Source organism: Paramisgurnus dabryanus, chromosome 20, assembly GCF_030506205.2.
Source record: "Paramisgurnus dabryanus chromosome 20, PD_genome_1.1, whole genome shotgun sequence".
Classification (NCBI taxonomy): Eukaryota; Metazoa; Chordata; class Actinopteri; order Cypriniformes; family Cobitidae; genus Paramisgurnus; species Paramisgurnus dabryanus.
The window spans coordinates 13,798,692-13,824,698 of NC_133356.1; the positions used below are offsets into that span (position 1 = coordinate 13,798,692).

The 26,007-nt window shown below is 37.1% G+C and overlaps 1 protein-coding gene across 2 annotated transcripts in view; it reads right to left on the minus strand.

Annotated features, from left to right (window-relative positions):
* The window catches only part of ptpn20 (protein tyrosine phosphatase non-receptor type 20), a 35,182-nt gene extending 10,487 nt beyond the window's left edge, over positions 1-24,695 (minus strand). The window contains exons 1-40 of one of the 2 annotated variants that reach the window (XM_073812841.1): positions 24,149-24,695; positions 23,911-24,071; positions 23,426-23,491; positions 23,111-23,290; positions 22,467-22,542; positions 21,831-21,914; positions 21,074-21,152; positions 20,809-20,962; positions 20,593-20,664; positions 20,234-20,408; positions 19,477-19,612; positions 19,211-19,349; positions 18,966-19,118; positions 18,060-18,245; positions 17,724-17,883; positions 16,786-17,029; positions 16,593-16,693; positions 16,420-16,497; positions 16,226-16,333; positions 16,027-16,143; positions 15,746-15,945; positions 15,567-15,662; positions 15,398-15,491; positions 15,131-15,216; positions 14,413-14,602; positions 12,689-12,894; positions 11,175-11,270; positions 10,643-11,055; positions 10,259-10,562; positions 9,997-10,167; positions 9,708-9,882; positions 9,245-9,455; positions 9,120-9,145; positions 4,741-4,824; positions 4,183-4,223; positions 3,814-3,975; positions 3,516-3,740; positions 1,825-1,898; positions 1,266-1,423; positions 1,013-1,158 (exon numbers count right to left, since the gene is read on the minus strand). In XM_073812841.1, the coding sequence (XP_073668942.1) occupies positions 1,013-1,158; positions 1,266-1,423; positions 1,825-1,898; positions 3,516-3,740; positions 3,814-3,975; positions 4,183-4,223; positions 4,741-4,824; positions 9,120-9,145; positions 9,245-9,455; positions 9,708-9,882; positions 9,997-10,167; positions 10,259-10,562; positions 10,643-11,055; positions 11,175-11,270; positions 12,689-12,894; positions 14,413-14,602; positions 15,131-15,216; positions 15,398-15,491; positions 15,567-15,662; positions 15,746-15,945; positions 16,027-16,143; positions 16,226-16,333; positions 16,420-16,497; positions 16,593-16,693; positions 16,786-17,029; positions 17,724-17,883; positions 18,060-18,245; positions 18,966-19,118; positions 19,211-19,349; positions 19,477-19,612; positions 20,234-20,408; positions 20,593-20,664; positions 20,809-20,962; positions 21,074-21,152; positions 21,831-21,914; positions 22,467-22,542; positions 23,111-23,290; positions 23,426-23,491; positions 23,911-24,071; positions 24,149-24,272 (5,751 nt within the window). In that variant the 5' untranslated portion in view covers positions 24,273-24,695. Of the gene's footprint in view, positions 1-1,012; positions 1,159-1,265; positions 1,424-1,824; positions 1,899-3,515; positions 3,741-3,813; positions 3,976-4,182; positions 4,224-4,740; positions 4,825-9,119; positions 9,146-9,244; positions 9,456-9,707; positions 9,883-9,996; positions 10,168-10,258; positions 10,563-10,642; positions 11,056-11,174; positions 11,271-12,688; positions 12,901-14,412; positions 14,603-15,130; positions 15,217-15,397; positions 15,492-15,566; positions 15,663-15,745; positions 15,946-16,026; positions 16,144-16,225; positions 16,334-16,419; positions 16,498-16,592; positions 16,694-16,785; positions 17,030-17,723; positions 17,884-18,059; positions 18,246-18,965; positions 19,119-19,210; positions 19,350-19,476; positions 19,613-20,233; positions 20,409-20,592; positions 20,665-20,808; positions 20,963-21,073; positions 21,153-21,830; positions 21,915-22,466; positions 22,543-23,110; positions 23,291-23,425; positions 23,492-23,910; positions 24,072-24,148 lie in introns of both variants that reach the window. The other variant, XM_073812840.1, reaches the window with a different exon arrangement.
* Positions 24,696-26,007: the final 1,312 nt, after the last annotated feature.

A 26,007-nucleotide genomic window follows, 5' to 3' on the forward strand; every position in this document is an offset into this window, starting at 1 on the left:
AAACTGTTACATAAAGTATTTTATCTCACAACTTTTCAGAAAAACTCATTTTAAAAGACAATGTTTTAGACAGAGATATATTTTTGCTGTGGTCAATAATTCACAAGTGTTGTCTATCAATACCAGGTGAAATTTTGAACAAAAGAAAAAATAATTCAGTATAATTTCACTTTGAACATAAGTAACGCATTGTTACTTTTGACCCTGTCAGCAGGGACGAAAGTAACACACAGGTGGGTCAAAAGTAACACAACAAAACAAGATTTTTGTGTTACACTTGTTTTAGTAACGGTGACCTTGTTTATATGTAACTGCAAACATTTTGTCATTTTTTTTTCCAAAAATTATTACATTACATTTTTATTTTAAATTTCAGTTTTATCAAATGTTTCAAAAGCAACCTGACAGTATTGGATTGTTGAAAATAAAAATTTACAGTTTGAACACTATAAAATTAAATTAAATCAAATTAGAATAATATTAATTTTTTAAATAATGCAGCAATATTAGCCACGGGACAAAGGTAACAAGTGTTATTTTCTACAGGAACTCCTGAAATTTAAACCGGATTTAATTTTATTTTAAAAAACTCAGAGAAGGTAAACTTCAGGATGTGTCAGCGCATTAAATAATCTGTAGATTGATCAGTACTTTAACAAATTAAACGAGAAACACAACGCTTTAGGATTTGACTTATTATGGTTGAAAACAGCTTTCTGGACCTACACGCGCAAAACGGTAAGGAAATAACACCATATTTGTCAAGTCTGTCAAGGGCTGTGTGCTAAAGTTGCTGTCATAGTTTGGGGTGCAAATGTTATCAGGGCTTGGAGAAAATCACTGTTACTTTCGTTACGCGTTACTTTCGGCCCGGTTCTCCCCTGTTGTATATGAAGTACACTAAAAGAAAATGAAATGACTGGATATACAGTATCTGACTGCATTCCAATCATCTTTGCTCTCTGATCATTGTGATGAAGAGACGACTTTTACTATAACTACAGGCCCTTACCATAAACTCTTTGATCAGATCTTGCTTTTCCAGCTGTTCAAGAGACTGGATAAGGGCTTTGACACTGCAGCCAGAGTACCGCCCATTCTTAGAAGGGGATATTATTGCAAGATTGGCAAGCTCCTCTTCTGACACAATCGCTTCACCTTAAGGTAAAAAAAGTGATCTTAAAAATCAATTGTTTTCTGTACAACACTGATGTTCATAGTTCAAGCAAATATAAATATATATCATTTAATGCATTTTCATTCACCTGTGTGAGTGGCGATCTCCAGGGGCGATGAAAGAAGGGCGCTGTCGTCGTCATCGTCACCACCATCATCTTCCTCATCACTGCTGCTCCAGCCGTCTGACTGGCTATGCTTTTTCTGACTGTCAGAGTTTTCTAGTGGCTGCTTCTGGGGGTCTGTCCTGAAGGGGGTACGGGGCAGGAATGAGCAGAGACCTTGACCACATTGCTACGTTCCGGGGCCTGTTATCATGCAAGGCTGATTTTCCTGCGATTTTTCCACCTAAAATGTAAAACAGCTGCTAATTGCAAGTGCTACGTCAACCTAAGTGCTAACTAAACCATAGCTGGTATTATTTTCTGGCTGGTCCTGAATTTTATTAATGACTCTATAGTGCCTCCCTGTGGTGTTTCCTTTTGAAAGCTAGGTTGAAAAAATAAATGGTTCAAATATGTTTAAATATACACAACGAAGCAGGAATGATCTCGAATTGAAATTTGCTGCCTAAAACAAAAACTGCCTGCTGGTGGCCATTGTGTTAAAGCATCAGAATTAAGGAAAATGTGATTTAATGACACTCACCTTTCCTGTAACATGTCCGTAACTCTCAGAGATGGGCAACACCTCTGACAGGTAGGTGTACAGTTTCGACCTTCCTACAGGCAAGAGATGGGAGAAAACAAGAGAGAGAGAGAAAGAAGAGACATGTGATGAGTTAACTTAGCTTAAGCTACAGTTACTTGTCATCTGAGTTTGTATAAACTGTTTCCACTGAAGGACATAGGAGGCATTGCTAAAAAATATTAGGGGTGCACCGATAAATGCGGATATACACTAATAATACGTGGGCGATAACTATTCTGAATCGCACAGCCGATATTATTCACAGCTATTTCATGTACTACGGTTTTTGATCAGTAAGTCCTTATCGTTCTGAAATTACTGTTAGTTTGAGTCGTTTAAAACATGCATTTGAAAAAGCAACACTCGTCAAACAGAATCATTATACATATTCTTTATTATCATGAAAATACATGAAAAGGTTTGAGAAACAGCTATATAAATATATCCTTAAAGGATTAGTCCATTTTCTTAAAAAAAATCCAGATAATTTACTCACCAACATGTCCTCCAAAATGTTGATGTTTTTCTTTGTTTAGTCAAGAAGAAATTATGTTTTTTAAGGAAAACATTCCAGGATTTTTCTCATTTTAATGGACTTTAATGGACACCAACACGTAACGATTTTAATGCAGTTTCAAAGGAATAAACGATCTCAAACGAGGCATAAGGGTCTTATCTAGTGAAACGATTGTCATTTTTGACAAGAAAAATAAAAAATATGCACTTTTAAACCACAACTTCTCGTCTATCTCCGGCCTGTGACATGCCGGCGCGACCTCACGTAACTGCGTAGTGACGTAGAAAGGTCACGTGTTACATATATGAAACGCACATTTGCGGACCATTGTAAACAATAAACTGACACAAAGACATTAATTTGTATCATTCCGAATACAACAACGTCGGAACGGTCCTCTTTCTCCACACTTGTAAACACTGGGGCGTAGTTGTGAATACGTCATCCGTGACCTCTTGACGTGATGACGTGTTATGTGAGGTCGCACTGGCGCATCACATGACTGGAGATAGACGAAAAGTTGTGGTTTAAAAGTGCATTTTTTTCTCTTGTCAAAAATGACAATGGTTCCACTAGATAAGCCTCGTTTGGGATCGTTTAGAGTCCTTTGAAACTACATTGAAACTTCAATTTTAAACTGCATTAAAACTGTTAAGTGTTGGGGTCCATTAAAGTCCATTAAAATGAGAAAAGTCCTGGAATGTTTTCCTCAAAAAACATAATTTCTTCTCGACTGAACAAAGAAAGACATCAACATTTTGGATGACATGGTGGTGAGTAAATAATCTGGATTTTTTTAAAGAAAATTGACTAATCCTGCGTGTGTATGGTTCTTTGTCTACAGCGCATATTGAGTTTCTGCACGAGAGCGCCATCTGGCTTTTGGATGTAGCGGCATTTCACCATAATTCATTGAGAAGCATCATCGGCCAATATATCGGTGCATCCCTAATTGATATTAAAGTGAACTTCTCTATCATGGTTTAATATCACTTGTTCACTCATTGGACTAGCTTTTTTGTCTTGTGTTCTGTGTTCGAAAGAAGGGCTTTAAATTCACTGTAACATTTAACCAACGAAAAGTTGTTATTGTGCTCACAATGTGAGAAGGTGGGATAACCACAGGTTTTACCTGCTCACATTCTCCTCCAGGACAACCAGAAGTTTCGAAACCTGGGTGATCTGCAGAATTGGATGTGGTTAGTTCCGGAGAGGCTTTAGTAGGGGAGCTTGAACCAGAGCTGACTGACATGGAGAGGATGTCCCTACAAACGGTCAGCTGAACCGTGCCCTCTGCCTTCCTCAAAATATCTACAACTTTACAGTGGCTCAGACCTGACACGATGATGCCATTCACCTACAAAACATAAGAAACTATGTGACATTATATGGTGTCTCTAAAGCCCTTCATCCAGGAGAAATGTACATACCTCCAAAATGATATCTCCCACTCGCAGACGCCCATCCTGTTCGGCCATGCCTCCACAGCAAATATCCTTCACTCTAAGAGCGCTCCCATTGACTCCGCCTGTCAGAGCAAAGCCCAGCCCATCCCTCTCCGACTTGGTGAACTCCACCTGGACAATGCAGCTCTACGGGAAAAATTTTTATTGAGATTGAATATGGAAAAAAATTGATTTATGTGCAATGTGAACACAAGTATCCACTTCCATATTCAAGAAAAAAGTTTTACACCATTACAAATTTAGTAGTGTAATATTACTTTATAGATGATATAGAGATTACAAAGGTGGAGTCAGATTACTGTCCATGTCAAGTCCAAATACAGCAACAGTTACCTCCTGCTCCGATGTCACAGAAAGCCTCTTCCTGAATCTTCCTGAGAGAAAGAGAGATGGAGAGAGAGACAAATGCATTTATCCGGTTAAATGAAGAATGAATATACATACGCATCAAAAATTCATAAACGATTAAAAAATCATCACAAACTTCACATCATCAGACATTATTAACCCTGCTAAATGAAATATCAAAGGCTTTGCCTTTAAAACATTTCCCAAACTCACGACCGTCCACCTCCTTTGCTGCCATTTTGAGGGGAGTTGTGTTGATCACCTGCTCCTTGCTACTGTAGGTAAACTATGCTTGCTTTTTTAAAGTGCTTACAGACCTCCTGGCTAGTGGTTTCATAGCAACCCGGATGCCCTCGAAATCATCTGGCCTTTATTCATCACACACAACGAATCCGCACTTTGATCGGCCGGAGGAGGCCATGTCACTCGCTAATAATTAATCCTGTACCCGCTGCCCTCTGAGCAGGACATACCGCATCTGTCGACACACAACTAATGTCACAACTCCTAGACAACAGAGACACGGGAAACCAAAGTCTTTACCGTCTGCAGGTACTGCTTCCGTTTCAGGTGAGCTGGAATCTTCCAGGGGAGGGAAGAACGTTTTCTCCGTCCATTCGAACAGACCTGGAGATGAGAAGTACCAAGAACGGTTTACTATTTCAAACATCATAGTGTGCTGTATTGTGCATTTATTTTAGAAAGTGATACGCAAACTATTCACCATACAGTACCTACACTGTTCATGTGATTTCTGGACAATAAACAATTAAGACTCAGTTTGTGAAAATGAAAGGTATCTGTGGTATATGTGATACAGCAAGCACTATAAGGATTTGCACAAAGCACAAACCTAGCTTGTCTTCAAATTTGTGCCATGAATGATGATTAAGAAGATGGATGTTATAACATTTGTAAATGAAAAGATTTAACTTGACAAACAAGACGGCAAGTATGAAGAACTCTAGTTATGAAGTATGAAGACTCAGTTAATAGACCCCTTCAAGGTTTGTAAACATTGAATGATTATCGGGTGTGCGCGCAGCATGGGGTCAAACTGTTATACTATCCTGGCTTTATAATTTAACCTAACAGGGCTGAAAAATGATGACTTACCTCAAATGAAGTGAGCACTACAAACACAAGCCTGTTTGATATTTGCATTGTCCCAGTCTGCACGTTAATTGCTTGCAGCCGCAGATGTTGTATTTTTTTGTTTTTGAGATTCTGCATGAATCGCGAAAACGTAACGGAAGACCTGATGCGATTTTCAAAGCCCACGACGCAAGTAAGCATTTTGACGATACCGAATAATACCCAACTCAATCTGCTGTAATTACTTTTCTGACCCCGACATGCGCAGTGGGAACCGCCTGTGACGTGAACCGTGAAGGGGTCTATATAACTGTCACTGTCCCACAGGTGGGACGTTTGGCATTACATATTTAAAACAATAATTACATAGTCTAAACCTACACCAATCTTGACAAACTCTATACCGTTGGAAAGCTCTAAGAATGTAGTTTTAATATATCAACACCATTTTGAAAAAAGAATGATGTAGTAAGAGTCATTTTCTAAAATATCGCAGACCAACAGGTGGGCCCAAGGTGTTATGACATATTTATTTGGAAATATCCCATTAACCTAAAAGAACCTTGACAAACTATATATTGTTGGAAAGCTCAGCGAATGTAGTTTTCATATTTCAAGGCCATTTGATGATAGAATTTGTATAGTGACAGTTATTTTGTTAAATGTCACTCCCCCATAGGAATACATATGAATGATTATATATTTATAACACTAATACCCTATAAACTTGAAATAATCTTGACAAACTATATATTGTTGGAAAGCTCTAGGAATGTAGTTTTCATATTTCAAGGTCATTTGATGATGGAAATTTAGTAGTGACAGTCATTTCGTTAATTGTCACTGACCCCATAGGAGTCCATATGAATTCGTATATATTCATAATTCTAATATTCTTCTAAATTAATCTATGAATCTTCAAAAATCTTGACAACCTATATATCATTGGAAAGCTCTAAGAATGTAGTTTTCATATTTCAAAACCTTTTTGCATTAAAAACAATGCAGAGAAAGTAATTTATTAGTTTGTGACAAGATAATGCAACTAACCGTTGACACCTAGTGGCCTTTGTTGGTAAAACCACTAAAAGTGTGACAGAAACTTCATTTTTTGTTATTTTCACTTAAAATTTGGTTCAAAACTAGTTGAGACTTGTGTCTTTATTGTTGTGGTGTTTTGAGAGTAAAACATTAAAATTTTTATATACATTTGATTAGAGAGTATATACTTTATTGCATTATTTTTATTATTTCAAATAAATTTAAACGTGTATAACTATTTTGTCATTTAATATTCACAACTTCAAACACCTCAGTGTAAAACTATAAATTGTCTTCTTTAAAAGGAGACCAAGATTTTGCTTCTAAACCAAAGAATGCCAGAGTTATTGTAATTTTAACTTGCAGATCACCTTTTCACCCCCCCACTCAAAAGGGGAGGTGAAAGTTAGAGGGTTAACTAGGGTCAATAAGCAACCACAGAAAATCTATCTAAAACACATTAGTCACCGACTTGTCCTCGCAACCACCCAGAACACCCTAGCGACTGGAAAGAAACACCATAACAACCACCCAGCATGCAATAGGCGTTATTTCACTGTCTGTGTTAAAGGTGACATAGAATGATTGAACGGGGTATTTATCCTTGTTCTGTGATGTGACATGTAGACAAATTTTTTTTGTTTGGGTCTGTAATGCCTTAGACGCTTCCTAAAAACCTCTCTCAGATAGCTCTATTAGGGTGGGGGATTTTAAACAAGTGGTTTTGCACCTATTTGGCTCCCCCTACTGGCTTAACATGCAATCTCATTACTGATTGGCTGACTTTGCTGCCACTCAAAAAATGTAGCCAATTATTTTAAAGTGGAGGGGCAATTAGGTGCCTGTGATGTCATAAGCATCAGTTTTTCAGATTGGGCCGTATTCTGGCTGACATTTCTAAAAGAGGAATTTCTATGAGACTGAGATGTTTAGCATGTCTAGCACTTTTTGTATGTTCGTGAATGCGGGTAGACTACCATTATTCAACAAAGACAAGGTAAAAATGGTTTTAAATTCTCTGCCCCCTTTAACTAAACACCCGATATAGTACGGCTATGAGTAACCCAGTTCTAGCAAAAATGAACTTTGGCTGATTGGTAAAATTTGTCAAATTTTGCCAAAATAACCGGCGAAGATGTATAATATTCCATCATGTAGTCAACAGTGATTACAGGGTGTTTGGTTTCATTTATTTCTTTATTTTATTTAATCTATTTTTGTGCTGTCATTAACGGGCACCTATTGTCTGATTCACGTTTTTACATTTCCTTTGTTGTTTAAGTGTGTATTAGTACATGTTAACGGTAAGGTACAAACCCCAAAGTAAACAATGACGCAAGTTATCGTTTCCAACGTTAATCTCTTTTCTTGAACTACAACAAACACACAGATTGTAGGCAACAGTTTACTTCCTGGGATTGGTTAATTAAAAAAGACCGACATTATCATAATTTCTCCCGCTTCGGACTAAGCCTGTTAGCACTGGATTGTGAGCGAATCTTTTAAACATGGTAAGGAGCGTCACATTTCCGGCTGACGTCAGAGGTATTCAGGCCAATCACAACGTACAGATTAGCTAGCCAATTAGGGACACAGCACTTTTCAAATCGATGAGTTTTGTACAAAATCAGTCCATTTCAGGAAGAGAGTGAAATCTGAAACTACAAAAATGTGCGGTATGTGGAAAGTAATGTGTTTTTTGAACCATAAACCATGCGAACATATTGTATTACACCAAATACACAAAATAACGTTTTATTGTTTTTTAGCAATGAAATAAGTGCCCTTTAAAGGTCCAGTGTGGGGTTTTTAGCATCTAGCCGTGAGATTGCAAATTGCAACCAACAGCTTAGTCCACAGCTCACCCATAAATTTTTAAATGCATAACGAACTACGTTAACCACAGGACAAACACATCATCGTCTGAGACAACGTACTGTAGGGACGAAACACGCTCTATAGAACAGTGTGTCCGTTTATGGCTACTGTAGAAACATGGCGGCGATTTCTATGTAAGAGGACCCGCGTTGTATGTAGATAAAAACGTCTCATTCTAAGGTAATAAAAACAATACAGTTCAACATGTAAGGTCTTAAACATCACTAATAATATAGTTATGTATATTATATAGCATTTCTGTCAAAGGATCCTATTAAAACTCCCACATTGCACCTTTAAATTTTCACAGATTTTGCCTTGTTTAAGCCTAGACGTCTGGGCTGTGTTTGGATTGTGATGGCTAATAGACGTCTTTTAAACACAGAATTGCTTGCTGGCCATCTACATACAGTAGTACTATAGTGGTTAAGTGATTATATTTGGTTATTTATTTTTTCTTCATAACATCAGACAAATAGCAAACTTTACATTCAGTCATTTCAGCAGAACAACATCCAGGTTCAAATCAAATTAAGAAAATGAAATATTGTTCGGGGCTGACAATGATGGTAAAGCACTTTAATAAGGGTTGACGTTCTGCTCAAACCATCACAATGCCTAGTGATGCATGCAATGAAAGCCAGAAACACATCGCTCCTGACCGCCCTCTACAGCCCAGTCTGAGCCTTCACATGCCCGGAGAAAACAGTAAGAGCTGCGTCCTTGCCCATGGGAAAGTTAAAGACTTACAATATATAATCTCAAATGACTCATCATGATAACAAATATGAAAACGAACTCATCATGAACAAATTAAAGGTAAAAACTATTTGCTTTACAGTAACTATCATTACTCAGCCTACAGGTTACCATAATGATATTAATAAAATACACACCACTCCATTTACCTTTTGGCATCACTGGTTGATCATCTCTAAAAACAAAGAAAAAAATATATACGAGTAAAAAACTAAAATGTAAACAATACTTAAACAATCTTTAAATCATACTATAGCTTAAAATCCACTCTCACCTCATGGCTTTAAATGTGACCCTACGTGGAGCGGCCTCACACACTTTCACTGCATCCTCCATTGTCATCCCCAGTGTGCATTTCCCACAGATGTAGACAATCTTGTCATTGGGCTGGATGCTGCCCTCTTCACTAGCAGGGGAGTTTGGCACCACCTCCAGGACATAAATTCCCTGCCATTTACTGCCAATGCCACCTGTGAGCTTGATACCTGTGCAGGCAAATCCAAACCAAATGTATACTATGGTCATTTTATGTATTCTTTTAATTAGGCCCACATGTTTTTATAACTACAATAACCAATGACCTCTCAGACTAAACAAAATCTTGTGGTAGCTACAGAAGTAGTATCTATAGTATACAGTAAGCACTTGAAAGTATACCCAAAACCAGAGAGATTCGTTTAAATTCAAATGTTGTAGTTTAAAAATGAATCTTCTTCCACTATACATCATTTCCTCACCCAGTTGTCCAGATGGAGTTTTAGATATGACAATGTCTTGGAGGGTGTCTGGAGGTGGTGGTGGCAGCAGATTTTGCACAGCTCTGCCCAGTACCATGTGCAGTCTTTTGGAGGAGGACCGGAGAATGCTAATGGCCACGTGATCTGGCACATTAGTCACATTGTGGCCATTCACCTGCAAAATGTAGGAAATTATGTCATTCATTCTAAACACTTTTACTTATTTAGATGCCATGCATGCAGTAAGGAGTGATGTTAAATAAGAACTACATAGTAAGGAAAGCTGTACCAAAAGAAGCCTGTCTCCTGCTCTCAGTCTACCGTCTGATTTGGCTGGATTATCCAGGACTTCCTGGACGTAATAGCAGTTGTCCTGTTTACTCCTGGTAATGGTAAAACCAAAGCTGCCACACCATGATTTGGTGAGCGAGACAGTCAGTTCAAACTCCTTCAACATGTCCTATAAGATAAAAGTTTATAAATGTTTATATGGTTTTCCACTTACAATTTTCAAAACACTTACATCTACAGGCCTACACAATCAGACTAACTTTTCTGGGATCTTCATCATCCTCTTCATCTTCATCATCCCAGCCATTGTTGCTAGTTGAAGGGGCACTGGACTGGGCGGGTGGCTGAGGTTCAGGTGAGGATTCCCGTGGAGGTGCTTCCTGGTAGGGTGGAGGTGTGCTTAGGGGCGATGAAGGAAGCAGATGTTGGGAGACAGAGGTGGTGCCAGCAGGAGAACATGGTGCTGTAGTGGGGACGTCCGAGTATTCTTCACTGGTCAGGACCGATGTCAGGCCGCTAGCTAAGGTATCTATCATGCTCTCATCCATATCTTCATTGGTGTGACTGGAAACAAAAAACAAGACATACACATTTGATCTGTGTCTGTTCAATACAAGCACAAGAAGAACCGGTGGGGTTCTTACCTGGTATGAGTTGAGCTACTGTTTTTTGAGATGATATCATCTTTTAATTCTTGTTGATCGGCTGTTATTGCTGCTTCAGAGGCTATTGGAGTTGGTGGTGCTGTGTTGGCCATTGTCATTTTAGCAGTGCATGGAGTTGGGGGTGAGACTTTGTTATCAAAGTCCTGCTCCATCATGCCAGCGGGTTTTGGTTTCCCTGCTTCGCCTGTGGATGGAAAAGAAGGTGGAGATGGAGGGGCTGATGTAGTCTTGTCCATCAGCACATTATCTAGCATCTCTTGGGTTTTCTCTGGAGAACCGTCTTTCTTTATAACTGTCTTCTTGAGGAGTTCACTGAGATCTGGGGCGAGAGACCTCGCTTGCAGGTCTAGAGATTTGGATCTCTGTTCACGATTTGGAAGCATTGCAGGATCCTGTCAGAGAGGGTTGCAAGATTCATGCTCTCTATAAATACTGAATACCAAAAATATCATGTAAAATTTGTGCGCTGTTACTGAATGTTGAGAGCATAAGTCTCTGGAAAAAATGTTACCAGTAAAATGTCGTTATCTGCACGTTCAGCACGCGGAGGTCTGCAGATTGACAACCTGACCTCAGATGGCGATTTCTGGAGGAGATGCAGAATTTCCTGTGGCAACAGAAAATATTGATTAGGAGGTATTGAACGGTTTCCCACTGCCAATTATGCAAAAATCACTTTCGTTTAAGGGCTTAAAAGGATACTCCACTTTTTTCAAAAATATTTTCATTTTCCAGCTTCCCTAGAGTTAAACATATGATTTTTTTACTGTTTTTTAATCCATTCAGCTGATCTCTGCGTCTGGCGGTACCACTTTTAGCATAGCTTAGCATAATCCATTGAATCTGATTAGACCATTAGCATCACGCTCAAAAATAACATAAGAGACCGACAGAAAATTCAAGTTGCGATTTTCTAGGCAGATATGGCTAGGAACTATACTCTCAATCCGGCATAATAATCAAGTACTTTGCTGCCGTAACACAGCTGTAGCCAGTGTTGCCAGGTTTGGGATTTTCCCGCACAATTGGGCTATTTTGAAAATACAGTTGCGGGAAAAATTTCGGAGCCGCGGGTTGCGTTTTTTTTGGGCTAGTTTTATAATGTGCCGCGGCCACAAATTTTTTTATCTGTAGACTTATAAAATGAACGTTCTTTATTTTCCTAATGTGCATTAATCCCATAAGAAATACCTGTCAACCCAAGGACAGCTGCAGCGTCAGGAAGTCAGTGGAAAAGTGAGTGGAGGGGCATGTTTTGCTCTTAATATCATGTTAGAAACAAGAAATTACCTTACGTAAGAAGTTACGTCTATACTGAGAGGATATTTACACACTATGTGAACCCATCTTTGTATGATATTTTCAAGTTTAATAGAACATTTTAAATACATAGATAGTATGTTAAAAGTGCAGAGTTCATACTGTCTCAAAATGGCCCGGTTGGGTACATTTAACATTAAGATAATCTTAAGAATTACTAAAGTAGAATTTTTTTGTTTAGAACAGAATAGTGTGTGAAAATAGAGCACTTTGAAGTGCATTAAGCAAATGTTCATCTGCATGGAAAGTACATTGAAAGCAATAGTAAGAGTTTATTTTAGAGCCTTTGTTGTAATCCCGGAGTTTTCAACTGTGATTGGACAAATGTAAAAATTGGGCTAGTTTTCATTCCTTTTGGGCGGGTTTTAAGTTGTCATTGGGCTGGAAATTTTTCTTGGACCTGGCAACCCTGGCTGTAGCAGGCTTAGTGATATTACGCACTGCCTGAAAACAGTCCCCTTGGTAACTTTCAATAGCAGAGGACTATTTTCGGGCAGTGTGTTATATCACTACAGTAAAAATCAAATGTTTAACTCTAGGGGAGCTGGAAAATGAGCAATACTAAATCAACAATATGGGATAAACTATATCATGGCACACACACACACTAATTAAAATGTACAACAAACACATTTTCTATCTATATTACCTAAATATCACTAATATATCTAATTGATGGAATGCTGGATTTGAATGATCCATTACTTGATATGATAGGTCTCTAACAGGTTCTCCATTGACAGCCACGATTATATCTCCCTCCTTCAGAAGCCCACAGTCCCCTGCAGGCTGACCAGGAAAAAGCCTCTTAATACGCACTATGCTGCCCTCTTCAGGATAAAGCTCAGAAATGCGGAAAGTCAAGCCAAGGCCACCCGAACTCTTCTGTAGGATTACCTCCATTGTAACTGCTTCATCTGTCACACAAACAGGACAAGACATAAAATTTGTATATTACAGTGGGTGGGTGATACTCACAAAATCCAGACTTAGAAGGTGTCCAGCATCAGATTATTTTTAAAAGCCCTTGAAACCATTTTTTTGCACATATAAGATTAAGGTCTGAACTTACTATAACCATTATTTTAATATATTTAAAAAATATTTTCTATAGAATTATTTACATTTTTAAGATTATCATTATAATTAATTATCATTACCGCAACATGATATTACATTACATATATGCATTTACAAACTCATGTTTCGGTAATAAGAACTAAAAAGTTGTCTAGGTACTATGACAAACAAAATCCAACTTTTATCTGGAGAGAAAAAAATAAGAACTGCTTACCTGGTAGCAATTTTGTGAAAATGTTAGTTTCTTGAGGGCTTAAACAATGATTGAAAATTGTTGCGGAGGATGAGAAAATTTGTCTTGGACACATTTATATTTCTTATTTTTGTCTCTACATTTACCAATGATCACCAAATACCACATGTTTTTTTACTGTAAATGTTTATAGTTTATAGTATAGCATGCACTGAAGCGCTTCATTTTTTAGATTTTTTTAATTATAAATATTTCCATGTCAAAGAACTCAAATCTAGTCATGGACAAATTGCGGTAATGAAAATTTTTCCCTTAAATGTGGAAAAAACAACAAAATTGGTTTGTATGATGTCATTTGAAATCATGTGCAAAATAGCACGTGAATAGATGTTTGTAACTGTATGCTTCTTATTTTGATACTCTTACTTTGCATTTACTTTTTTTTATCAAAATGTTTCATGACATAAGTCTAATTTCGCGAATCACCCGGTTACAACCTTAAACTGCTGTCTATACCCAGAAGGTTACAGGGGTCCCCATAAAAGTTTAAGAGAAAAAGACGAAGCAAAAATTGTCTATGAGCCAATTATTTGAGTTTGTAAACAAAATGTTGTCTTTATAATATCCCAATTACTATTTATTTTACACAGTTTAAATGTTTCTTTATAAAAATATGGATAAATATTTTAGGGGTCCCTTGCTGAAGGTTAATCATATGTGGGGGTCCCTGCCATCAAAAAACTGTGTATACAATCATGTGGAACCACTGTAAACTTTTGAACAGGATAGTTTGTGTAATAAAAAGTTATTCAAATGACATCCAAATGCAGTTAATTTACGAAAGTAATAAATAACAAAAAACAAATCTATGATCTATATGATCATAGAATGTAAAATTCATATCTTATGATATTAATATGCATATTATTTATATTGCACATTATACTTCTTTTTTTATTTTTATATTTTTTCTTCCTTATAATCTTTCTTCCATCTAGCTAAATGTAAACTTTTAAAACAGTGATCATCTAGGGAAGATCTATATTTGGCTAGATCTTTGACTTATGTTGAGCTGTCAGTTAGCAGAGTGTTGCTGTCGGATTCAGTTGACATGTTTTCTAGCAGACTTCCCCTCCCTCTCCGAGCTTCATCTTACCATTTGACACAAAGCTGAAGTCCTTGGCGGGGAAAGACAAGGGCGTTTCCATGGCGACATTTCTCCTTCGGGGGGTGGGTGTGCTCTGTGTGCTGAGGGGTGATGGAGATCTCTCTCTATCTAATGTGGAATAGGCACTAGAAATATCCAGCACCACCGGAGCTTCTCTCTCCAGAACCAGGCTTACCATCTGAAAGGAAAGCCATTTCAACAGAAAACCATCAGTGCATGTCAGACAAGAAACCAGGGAGGTCAGTCTGGGACATGGTCATGTCTACTTGACATGAGGTTTGTTATTTAAAAATTGTGTAATGGTGGAAATTGGCCAGCTTAAGTGTTCCAGTGTGTCAGTATGACAATGCACACTTCTGCGTCATATCCCAGAAAATCTCATTAGCCCAGATAAAAATAACAACTAACACATGTGTTCTTAACTTGTGTCTTGAGATTACCAGACAGCACAGTAAAAAAGGACAAAAGGGTTATGCTTACAATGTCACTAAAAATCTGAGATTTACTTTGCATTTGAGAAGTGTGTGAATAAGAAGATGATTTTCTAAATCGGATTAAAGCCATTTGCAAAGGTGGTTAATAATCATATATACATTTGTTTTCTCATTTTGCGCTTTACTCATTTTGGAATGGCAAAATAATGAGTACATGATGCCTTAGTAAACAAATTTTAGTGAACCATGGCTTTAAATGACTGTGACGGTACCTCTCCTGTTCTCTTCAGGCATTCTACCGCCTGCCTGTGGGTGACACCACGCAGGTTACAGCCGTCCACCTCCAGCAGCCTGTCACCTATAACACAAACAAGCTGTCAACATAAATTATGAGTCACATCCAATAAGGATGTTACATATTCATGCTCATTAGCATGTTAGCAACACATCTGAACCGGAACACTGAGTCATTTGCACATCATCAAGAAGACGAAAAATATACATACAGAACATCTTCATTCCAAAAGATGAATCTTTACCTATATGTATCCTTCCATCCTGATCTGCTGCTCCTCCCGGCATCACACCCTTGATATAGATTCCTCCATGACGTACACTGGTGTTGATTCCTCCCTAAAAAAACAACCAGTCACACATTGTATCAACTATGGTATGTGTCAAGATGCACAAAAATGGACATAAACTCACAGCAACACTGATCCCCAAGCTGCCGTTGATCTTTCTGAGTTCCACGTAGATGACATCACCAGGTTTATTGCTGGATATCGTATTGGACAGCTCATCCTACACAGGATGAAAAACAGACGTTTTTTTGCTTTGTGTCAGGCGATTGGGATAACTGGACATTAGGGTGCTATAAGTCATACCTGGACGTCCAGAATCCGCACTACAGGTACGTGTAGTCTTTTTCCCATTTTGGGAGCCATGATGTTGGAGAGGGTCTCCTCCAGCTCCTCCATAACAGGCCTGTACTCTGCATTCAGGGTGCTTTGGGAGTCAAAGCCTTTTTCCAGCATTATCCCTAGATTGGATGATGCCAAAGAGGTCTTGCTGTCACGGAAGTCCTCTATAATAAATAAATGTACAGTAGATTAACCAGCAGTTAAGACAGACTGTACATTCATGAGATCTTAAGATCAAGACATACGTTTGGGTTGGGACACTATGAGCTCTATTTCATCTGGGCTGTTCTGGAGTATGGAAGCTGCTGTATTAAACGTCACTCCTTCTAAACTGATCTTATTTAGAGAGATCAACCGACCACCTGAAAATACATAAGAGAGAGTGGGTTTTTTACACAGAGTTTTTTTTTTGTAATTTAATTGAGAAGAAGGTCAGGACTTTACCTGGTCTGATTCTGCCATCCTTATCAGCCGGGCCATCGGGAACAATGGATGCAATGAAAATTCCAAGATCTAACTTTCCTGTGTTGTCCTCCCCAACTATTACAAAACCTTTATAACAACAGTGATAAATCAGTGTCTTACAAGCAAGATTACTTGTAAAAAATCAAAAAATGACATAATTCATTCTTACTTACCAAAACCAAGCTTAGGATCTTTCTTCAGGGTAACACATATGATTTCTCTCTCAGGGGGAGTTTTTGTGGGAGTGTCCACTTCAAAAAAAAAAAAAACTTAGTAATGTAATAAGTGGGATGATAATGACTAAGACTTTACATTAGAGTTTTTAAACTCAGTAGGCCTAAAGTACCTCTTATAGATGAAGTGGTGGAATGAGCCTCAAAGTCCTGCTTCTGCAGGGAGACATTAGACATGATGCGATATATCGGAAAACCTAAAGCGTCCTGCGGGCTGCGGTAAGAAAAGTTCAACACAACAGACCTTAAAAATGGATGTGCATTGTCATTTTAATCGTGTGCAGAGCGTTAAATGCATTAACAGACCTGGAGCTTTGGCTCTGATCTTTATTTTCATTCAGACCTCTCTGTTCAGGAATATAACTGTTATCGGTCTGCTTCTGAATCCGGACCCCGATCTTCGCTGGCAGGTCGTCACACGACCTGCTCATGGAGTCGTTCGGTAAGCCATTCAAACCAACATTATTGAGCACTATCTCAGAGCAAGAGAGCCTTTTTATCTGATCGTGTCGAGCTCGGCATATTGACATATATTTTGACACGCTGTCACCTAGGGTGAAATACATTAGAACTTAGAAACTGTTAATTCACTATAAGAAATTATATTATTTATAGCGCAATCGTAATTTATGACACAAATAAAAATAAAAATAATGACACAACCTTTCCATGATTTTATAAACCTGATTTTAAGACCAAACACGAGTAATAAGCAGCTGAAATGAGGCATTCATTTAAAGGGGACATTAAAAAAAAAGATGAAAAAGATGAAATTTTTTTTCCCCATGTTTTAGTGTTATAATTGGGTCCTCAGTGCTTCTATCAATCTAGAAAATGTAAAAAAGAACAACACAGTAACTTCTCTGTAAAGCACGTGAAGAATAGCTCATTAAAATTTGGCTCCCCTTGTGATGTCAGAAGGGGATCTTATTATAATAATACTGCCCCTTAGTCTGCACTACCCAACCAACTCATTTGCATTTTAAAGGACACACCCCAAAACAGCACATTTTTGCTCACACCTATAAAGTGGCAATTTTAACATGCTATAATAAAGTATCTGTATGGTATTTTGAGCTAAAACTTCACATACGTACTCTGGGACACCAAATAATTTTTTGACATCTTAAAAAAGTCGTGTGAAATGTCCCCTTTAATTACAATAATGATTATATTGTTAAATTTTTATGTAGAGAAAAAGTAATGCTTTTATTCAGTCAGAAAAGAAGGAAACGACAACACACCTGAGGCCAAACAGTAGGTTAGCTGACGCGAGGTCATCTCACTGTGAAACTTGTGCTGTGCTGAGCAGAGATTCAACAGATATTGGGCAATCTTTGAGCTCTCGGTCTCAAATGAGTGCTTCTTACCACTTGGACTGCACTCAATGGTGAGTTTTCTTCTCTGAGGGAAGATCAGTTTGAAAATATTAAAAGCTGATACCATAAAAAAATACAGAAACACATCTGACCTAAACAAATCTACACAAATAGAACACAAAAAGAACACAAAAACACAAGGTGAGGCATTTTAATATACAAAACATCACTGACATCATAAAACTTGAACTGTGAACTCACATTTGTTGAAAGACTGTCTGTCTCTGACCAATTAAACTTGCGGCTTAATATGCGACTATTGTTTTTGACTTCGTAGACCATAATTCCTTTGGCACAAATTCCCAACATCAACTCTCCAATAATAGAGTTCCTTTCACGGGCAACTCTGTGAAACAAGACCCCATACTCTGGTAGCTGCTGTGCAATCTAAAAAAGCACAAAAGACATTGGATCAAAACAGTGACTGCTCTATAATATGAGTGGGACAAAATATAGATACGACAATGTATCGTTGGTCTGTCTCTGGCGATACGAAAATCAATCGAACTGCATCCAAATGAGACAGCTTGAGCATTTGTACTTGCACATGTGTGACCTGCAAATTTTTTCTAGTCATTTCTTTTTGAAAGACAAATAGATCACAAGCCTGCAAAACCAAAAGTAGTCTGGAGCCTACTTAATACTACTACTTGCGCTTAATCTTTTCCTGGACATTTTGTTTTTATAGTTTGTCAGATATTATTATGAATTGTCATAGGATTAACAGCAATACATTGATTATCAGAGAATCGTCTCACTGTGATACCATTGTTACCGTGAGCCATGTATCGGTCACCGAATCGTATCGTAAGGTACCCTGGGATTCCCACCCCTACTCTACATGCGACCAATAATAGTTTACTGTCCCTAAGATGGTTTACTTGTCTTTGATGGTCTCCTAGCCTGGTCAATGTGGTTTGTTGGCTGGTTTTTAGTTGAGACCCATCTTGGCTAGCCTGTTAGACCAGCTAAAACCAGTACAGGCTGGTTTAAGCTTTTTTTGGTCGAGAGACTACACTGACCTGCAATTATTTGCTTTATTGTTGTACAATAAGGATTTTTACATGCATTACACGAACTGTAAAAATCAATGTTTAAAGAAGCTACCTTTAAGAACTCCGTCTCAGCATCCTCTGGTAGCAACTGGGCATTATTGGCATGTAACCTTGGCAACTCATCTCTTAAACAGGGCAAGGGCACTTTCTCTATAACTCTCTTAGATATGTACTGCTCCATCTGGAAATAGTTCTTCCCATAAACCTGAAAACATCAGTATGATATTGTGAATACTAGATGGATGTCTTCTTGTGTAGTGAGATATGTTTAGATATGTTTCATAATATCTAACTAACCTCAGGCATGTAGTCCCCAAACTCAACCTGCAGTGCCAGGGCAGCAAGAAACAATGCAGTCTCTTCATTACAATACACCCTGTCGTCCAGAATGTCCCTTCTCAACTGGAGATAGTACTGGTGACGTGTAAATCTATGCCTTTATGAAATGATTCATACAAATACAAATAGTAAGCATTAGAATAAAATGTGGAGACTTCCTTTTGTAAAACAGAAAAACTAAACATGATTATTTAGCACATAGTACAGAAATCTTCAGTACGTACAATATGTACGAAATGTCATCAGGGAAAAATTTGACACGGAGAAAAAGCGTAAATGTCACGGAAGCCGCTTTTTTCCAGGAATCTGGGGCAACCTTTGAGATTTTTGTCTCTTGGTCCAAAAAGAAAAATTCACCATCTGCAATAAAGAAGGCCAGCATTGTTTAATCATTTATGCAAAACACAATGTGAATACATGATATTTATTATAGGTATTTATTGTAATATGCACATTTGTGACCCTGTCTGTGAAATCTAAGCTAAAGTCTCATAATATATTTTTGATGTGTGATTTAATTCATTGATTTCACACTTATTTCAATATTTGACATGACCTAACTCACACAATATTAAAGATATCAAGGTTTTTACAGAATCTTCTTTACATTATGTAGGATGATTTTATGTTGAAAATAGAAAATTACAAAAAAAAGACTTTAGCTGGGTTTCTCAAGCAAAGTCACATTAGGATTTGAAAAAAGAAAGTATATCCTTAAAGTACGCAAAAATGCATAAACTCACCTTCAAACATGATTTATAATTTCAAAATGCAAGTTCACAAATCATCACGTTAATGAATTTTTCAAGCAGGTTTTCGACTAAAAAATGTTATGTCATAGTATACACATCCTAATACTGCTATAATTTGTGAATCATGTCTTATGAATGTATTGGTTCATACTTTGTGCTTATATTTATATAGATCTATATAGCGATATCAGACTCATACATGTTTATATACTGAAGAAGATTGCTTTACCATCAATGAAAGCAAGGCCAAAGTAAAAGTGCTCCACAAGGTTAGCATGAGCCACGACCATGTCAAAGACATCTCTTCCACGAGACTTGATGTCACATTTCACTGCCACACATTGCTCATTTGGCATGATCACGTTAACTTCCCTTTGAGATAAAACTGACTTGCCCTTTTTTGACTGAATTGATCAAAAAAGACAGAGGGACCGGAAAAAAATAAAGTGAGAGGAGATTAATACAGACACACAGATTAAGCAACCTTAATGCAATTTTTCACATTAAACATCATAATAGAATGACTATGGATTGAATTGTAAATACAGTACTGAAATGTGCAACAGCAAATTGCTATGCACAGCTTACCACTATAGATCCAGGCAGCTCTAAAACGATATGAGGTTCATCATTCATTCTAGTAAACTCAGGTCCAAGACTCTGCAATTGAAACATAAAGGCATATAATCAACAACTAAAAGTCAAGAGTGTTATATATGTATATTACACATAAAATTGTGTGATATGTGCAGCACTGACTAAACATTTTATGTTCAGCACTGAAGACACTGAGCACAATATTACCTTAGCTTTCATTTGGGAGAGGCTGACTGCAGATTCGCTAATAGTAATACAGGGACTGGAAAGTCGGGCTTCATCCTTATTGGGAACACTGAGGTATGAACTCCGTGATGGCCAACAACTTGTGCTTCGTCTTTGGTGAAGGTCCGTTGGAATTCTGGGATGCCAAAGCATTAATACCCCTCCATGACAGACTGACATAGCTTAAGGTTCTATAGCTGAGAATAGCCTGATAATAATTTTACAATTGCAAAACAAAACTGCTAACCTGTTTGAGAGCCCTTCATAGGCTGTGGTCTGACTAGATCTGCTTCTGAGAGACCAGGATTTCTGGTGATGGAAAACTCCTGAAAAAAAAAATGAACAAGAAAAATTGGAAATAATGTCTTAATGCTCTGCAATAAAGATGAAAAACCAGAGAAGATCCACAATTAAAGGAAAACACCACCACTTTTCAATATTTTACTATGTCAATACCTCAATTTCGATGAATTAATACATGCTTATCTTTTTTGAATGCGTACATTTCATCTTTGCACAGCGCGTCATAAATGTGTTAGCATTTAGCCTAGCCCCATTCATTCCTTAGGATCCAAACAGGGGTGAATTTATAAGCCACCAAACTCTTCCATGTTTTCCCTATTTAAAGAATGTTACATGAGTAGTTCCACAAGTAAGTATAAAGGCACAAAATAAAATGTGACGATTTTTTTAAAGGGATAAAAAATAACACCATACATACAATATAGTTCTAATTTTTTATCCGCTTAAACAATCGTCACGTTTTATTTTGAGCCACCATACTTACTTTGCACTGTAAAAAGATAAAGTGTACGCATTGAAAAAAGATAGGTTTGTATTAATTTGTCTAAGTTGAGGTAAGAACATAGTAAAATATTAAAAAACGGTGGTGTTTTCCTTTAAAATAACAATACAAAATTACTAAGATTTAACTAGCAACATACAGCAACACTCATTTCACTGGATATGAAATAAAATACACTCAACATTCAACATGAGCTCACCTTGCTTTGAGTCCAGAGACAGTCTGCGAGTCTCTCCTGTGGCTACACTTCCCTCTGTATAACCAGGATACGGCCCACGCTTACCTGCCCGACAATGAGACCTGATCACTAGATGTCCACTACATTGTGTACGCATGCGAATACCTCTGGAAAGCGGCCAAATAAAAGATAGCTGCAAAGTTTGCATGAAGCATCACTGCTTAGAGACCAGTTACAACTTTTGTAATCCCATGTTTGGTTTAAGTTAAACCCTTAATCTTATCGTGTACCCTATTTAACTGGTACAGTGGTGCTTTCTTACGCACATGATGGTAAAACCTACAAGGTACAAGGCATTACCAAACTGAGTTTCAGGATAACATTTTGGCAAAGACAATACAGTATGTCTGGATTAGCATTAGAATGTTAAGTGAAGATGCCAGTTTAAGTCACATTGGTGACATTGCTGGGCACTGGGGCATGTTATGTAAAGGATGTGACGTGCACAGTGTAAAGTGACTCTCTGGAACTCTTCTATAAATATCCATTACATCAGCACCTTTGGATATTTACCAAAACAGATCTATTTAACAGTTTTATCCAAATAAGAGGGAACACTACATAGTTGGATACAACATAAACGGTCTGTGTTCATACCGTGAAGTCGTTCTCTGATAATTTGACTCTTGCCACTCAACTGTACAACGTTCTCAGTTAAAGCAGCTCGATCCACCTGGGAATAAAGGAAAACAAAACAGATCCCTCGATTCCCTCATATCATTCAGCATAAAGAGCTGATGAAAATATTTCCTGAAATGTTAAAGGAAAACTACACCGTTTTTCAATATTTTACTATGTTCTTACCTCAACTTAGAGGAATAAATACATACCTTTTTTCAATGCGTGCACTTTTAGTCTCTGTACAGCGCTTCGTAAATGTGTTAGCATTTAGCCTAGCCCCATTCATTCCAATGGCTCCAAATAAAAGTTTTTTTTTGTGCCACCATACTTACTCGTGTAACTACTCATTAAATAACTCTTTAAATAAGGAAAACATGGAAGTGATTTGGTAGCTTCTAAATTCCTCCCTGTTCGGATCCTAAGGAATGAATGGGGCTAGGCTAAATGCTAACACGAGGCGCTGTACAAAGATTAAATGCACGTATTAAAAAAAAGGGAAGTATTCATTTGTCTAAGTTGAGGTAAGAACATAGTAAAATATTGAAAAACAGTGGTGTTTTCCTTTATTTTTTTATGTTTTGGATCTTAATTTTGTTGTGTAAGTGACATTTTTGACTCACAAAATCTTGGAAGACGTCCTCCACCAGCTGTTTGATGACTTTATTCGGAGGGGGCAGGAGTGAAGCTTTGTGGTGTGATTCGCATACCTCCAGGATAGAGTTTAGGTTTGCTCGCCGATGGGCCATGTCCTCACACATGCTCAGGAGAAGGGAATTAAGAGAGTCACTTAACTGAATAGGCTGATAAAAGAAGGAGACAAATAATTTCCAATACATTGGTTGGAAGGTAAGCAGCTTTCATGTAGCTGGCATATTTTTACAATCATGGTTCATTCATCACAAGTCATTACTTTATGGGATTTCTGCAAAACTGACCTGGTTTTGAGGGAGATGATAATCAACTGACCAATAGAGAGTCATACCAAGGGAATAGACAGTTATCTGGAAAAAAAAACATAAACTAATCATCAATATTAATTCAAAGTATTGGATGTCTTATTTATTGACATTTATGTTTGTCATTATGCATTTGGAGTCAATTCAAGAATTTTTCCCTAACACATAAGTGCAAAGTTTGGTTCATTTTTTTTAGCTTTAACATTTTAAAGATAGCAAACTACCTGACTCTAATCATTAACTATTTGAATGAATGATACATTGTCTTATAAAAAAAATTTGTCTTGATGAAATAATGATTGTCATGTTTCAAATGCAAACAATATGAACCTAAACAGTAAGAAATTAAATAAAAACCTTAAGCAATCATTGCTAAAGTAAATCACTGTCAATGTGCTACCACACTGAATAGTTAGTATGCAAGCCGAGTATCCCACTGGATGTCGCTGAATAAAAAAACTGACCTTCTCCATGGCTAGCTTAGTGGAAATGGTACGTCCTTGCAGCATTTCTGGGGCTGTAAAGGCACACACCTCATCTGTCATTGCACAGTTCTTAAACGCAATCGTGCCAGTTGCTGACAAGAGCAGTGATGCAGGAGTTATAATGTTGCAGAAATTGTGACCTAGAAAAACACAAATACTTAATTATATATGGATTGCACTCTTTGCCAGCGGAAAACAACAAGGGTCAATGTCTTACCTTTGTAGGAAAGGTCCACCAGTGATTCGGCCGAGCCCAGCAGGAGGGACCAGACCTCATCTTCCTCCAGTGCTCCTCCTCTGGCTTCCAGCACCTCGGCGAGGGTCACAAACGTGCTGCTCATCCTGCAGAGCCGCTGGACAGATACCTGAGAAGGAGACACACACACACACAAGCAAGCTGGCTAATGGAGGAGGAGAGATAGTTGGAAATAATATACGTAAAGATGCTGCATAAAGAAGGCTGATCAGCAGGAACTGTGACCTCATCACTATTGATTCATGACAATCTTGTGTCACATGCACTGTGTTGTGTAAATCTAAATCTATCTACAGTGAATTCAGTGAATTACATGTATTATTGTACTATTTTTCTTTCATGTTTAATAGATTTTATTTTAATACACAAAGTATGTCAACAGATTTAAGACAGCCTTTTTCCTGAAGTAAAATATTGTATTTACAGTACATATCAAATGTTAATTCATATCGTATTATGTTTGTCCTGTTGTGGTATAAAAATACAGTCGAATAAGAGTAATAGTTTACTGAAATCTTTAAGTTTTAGTCTGGTGTTTTTTTAGCTGTAACTACTCAACATGAAAACTAGAGGGAGCCATTTCAGTTTGAAGTCCTCATCAGTTGCAACAACAAAGTGCTTGTTCCTTGGTATATAGTCCTTTTTGTCAGATATGTTTTAAAATGTAAACAGCTTGCTGGAGAATCAAAATATAAACAAGATATAGAATATATAAAAAATATATATATTTCAATACTTTTAAATATTTATTGTAAAAAATATTCAAATTATAAAATGTAAAAACGTTTATTGAAATAATGGAAAAATTATTTAATAAAGCAACAGAAAATTGACTTTTCCACTCAAATAGGTCTTTAGGAATTTTATCTGACTTTGGTATTTACATTAAGTGCATACGGGTCAGTGATATGGCATGCATATTTTTGTGTCAGGGGACAATATTTACTATATAAATATCTTGATATTGTATATATGACATGCGTCACTTTATTCAAACCTATGTTGTAAAAAATAATACAACTATATTGTGGAAAAAAACATTCAAATGTGCTGAAATGTTAAACTTTTTAAACACATTGTTCCTGACTTATGAAATATGCATAACATCCATTTAAAAAATATTTTTATGGGCGCTATTTGTCATTGACCAATACATAGGGTAAAAGTTTTTAAATGCATTATGGTTTATTATGCATCATTCATTGTTAAGAATGGAATACATTTATAATCTTTCATCAAAATGTTATAACTTGCACACCTCTGAAACAAAAGAGGTAGAAAATAATCAGATTTCCATAAGGAAATGTCAGGTTTTGGACAACAGTCAAGGTATTTCCAGTGACTGCGCATGTAAATCTGCCAAAAAATGTCAGCTTCATCAGGCAGCTAATCTTAGTGTCATGACTGTACATTTGTTGAAACCAGATTATTATTTGAAATATTTGATAAAAACAATATATAATCAATCTTTAGTTGACTACAAAAGCATTTTTGTTGTCAAAAATAGATGTACGTAGTGGTATTGCACAAATGAACAAATTTAGTAGATTTTATGGTCAGTCTTTTATAGTCAGGGATTGCTATATAAAACCAGATCAGGCCTGTATGCCTTTTTCTTACAGGGCTTACGCAATCTAGGTTTATCAGTGACTGACATAACACCTTTGTAAATAAGACAAATTAAAACCTATTGACTGCAACAATCCAAGTGAAATAAGAATGTACTGTATATATTTTTCTATTATTAAAAAAAATGAAATGCCTCATAACAACAAATCAGACAGAACTTGTGTCTCTTTAATAATAGGCTTGTACTGCAC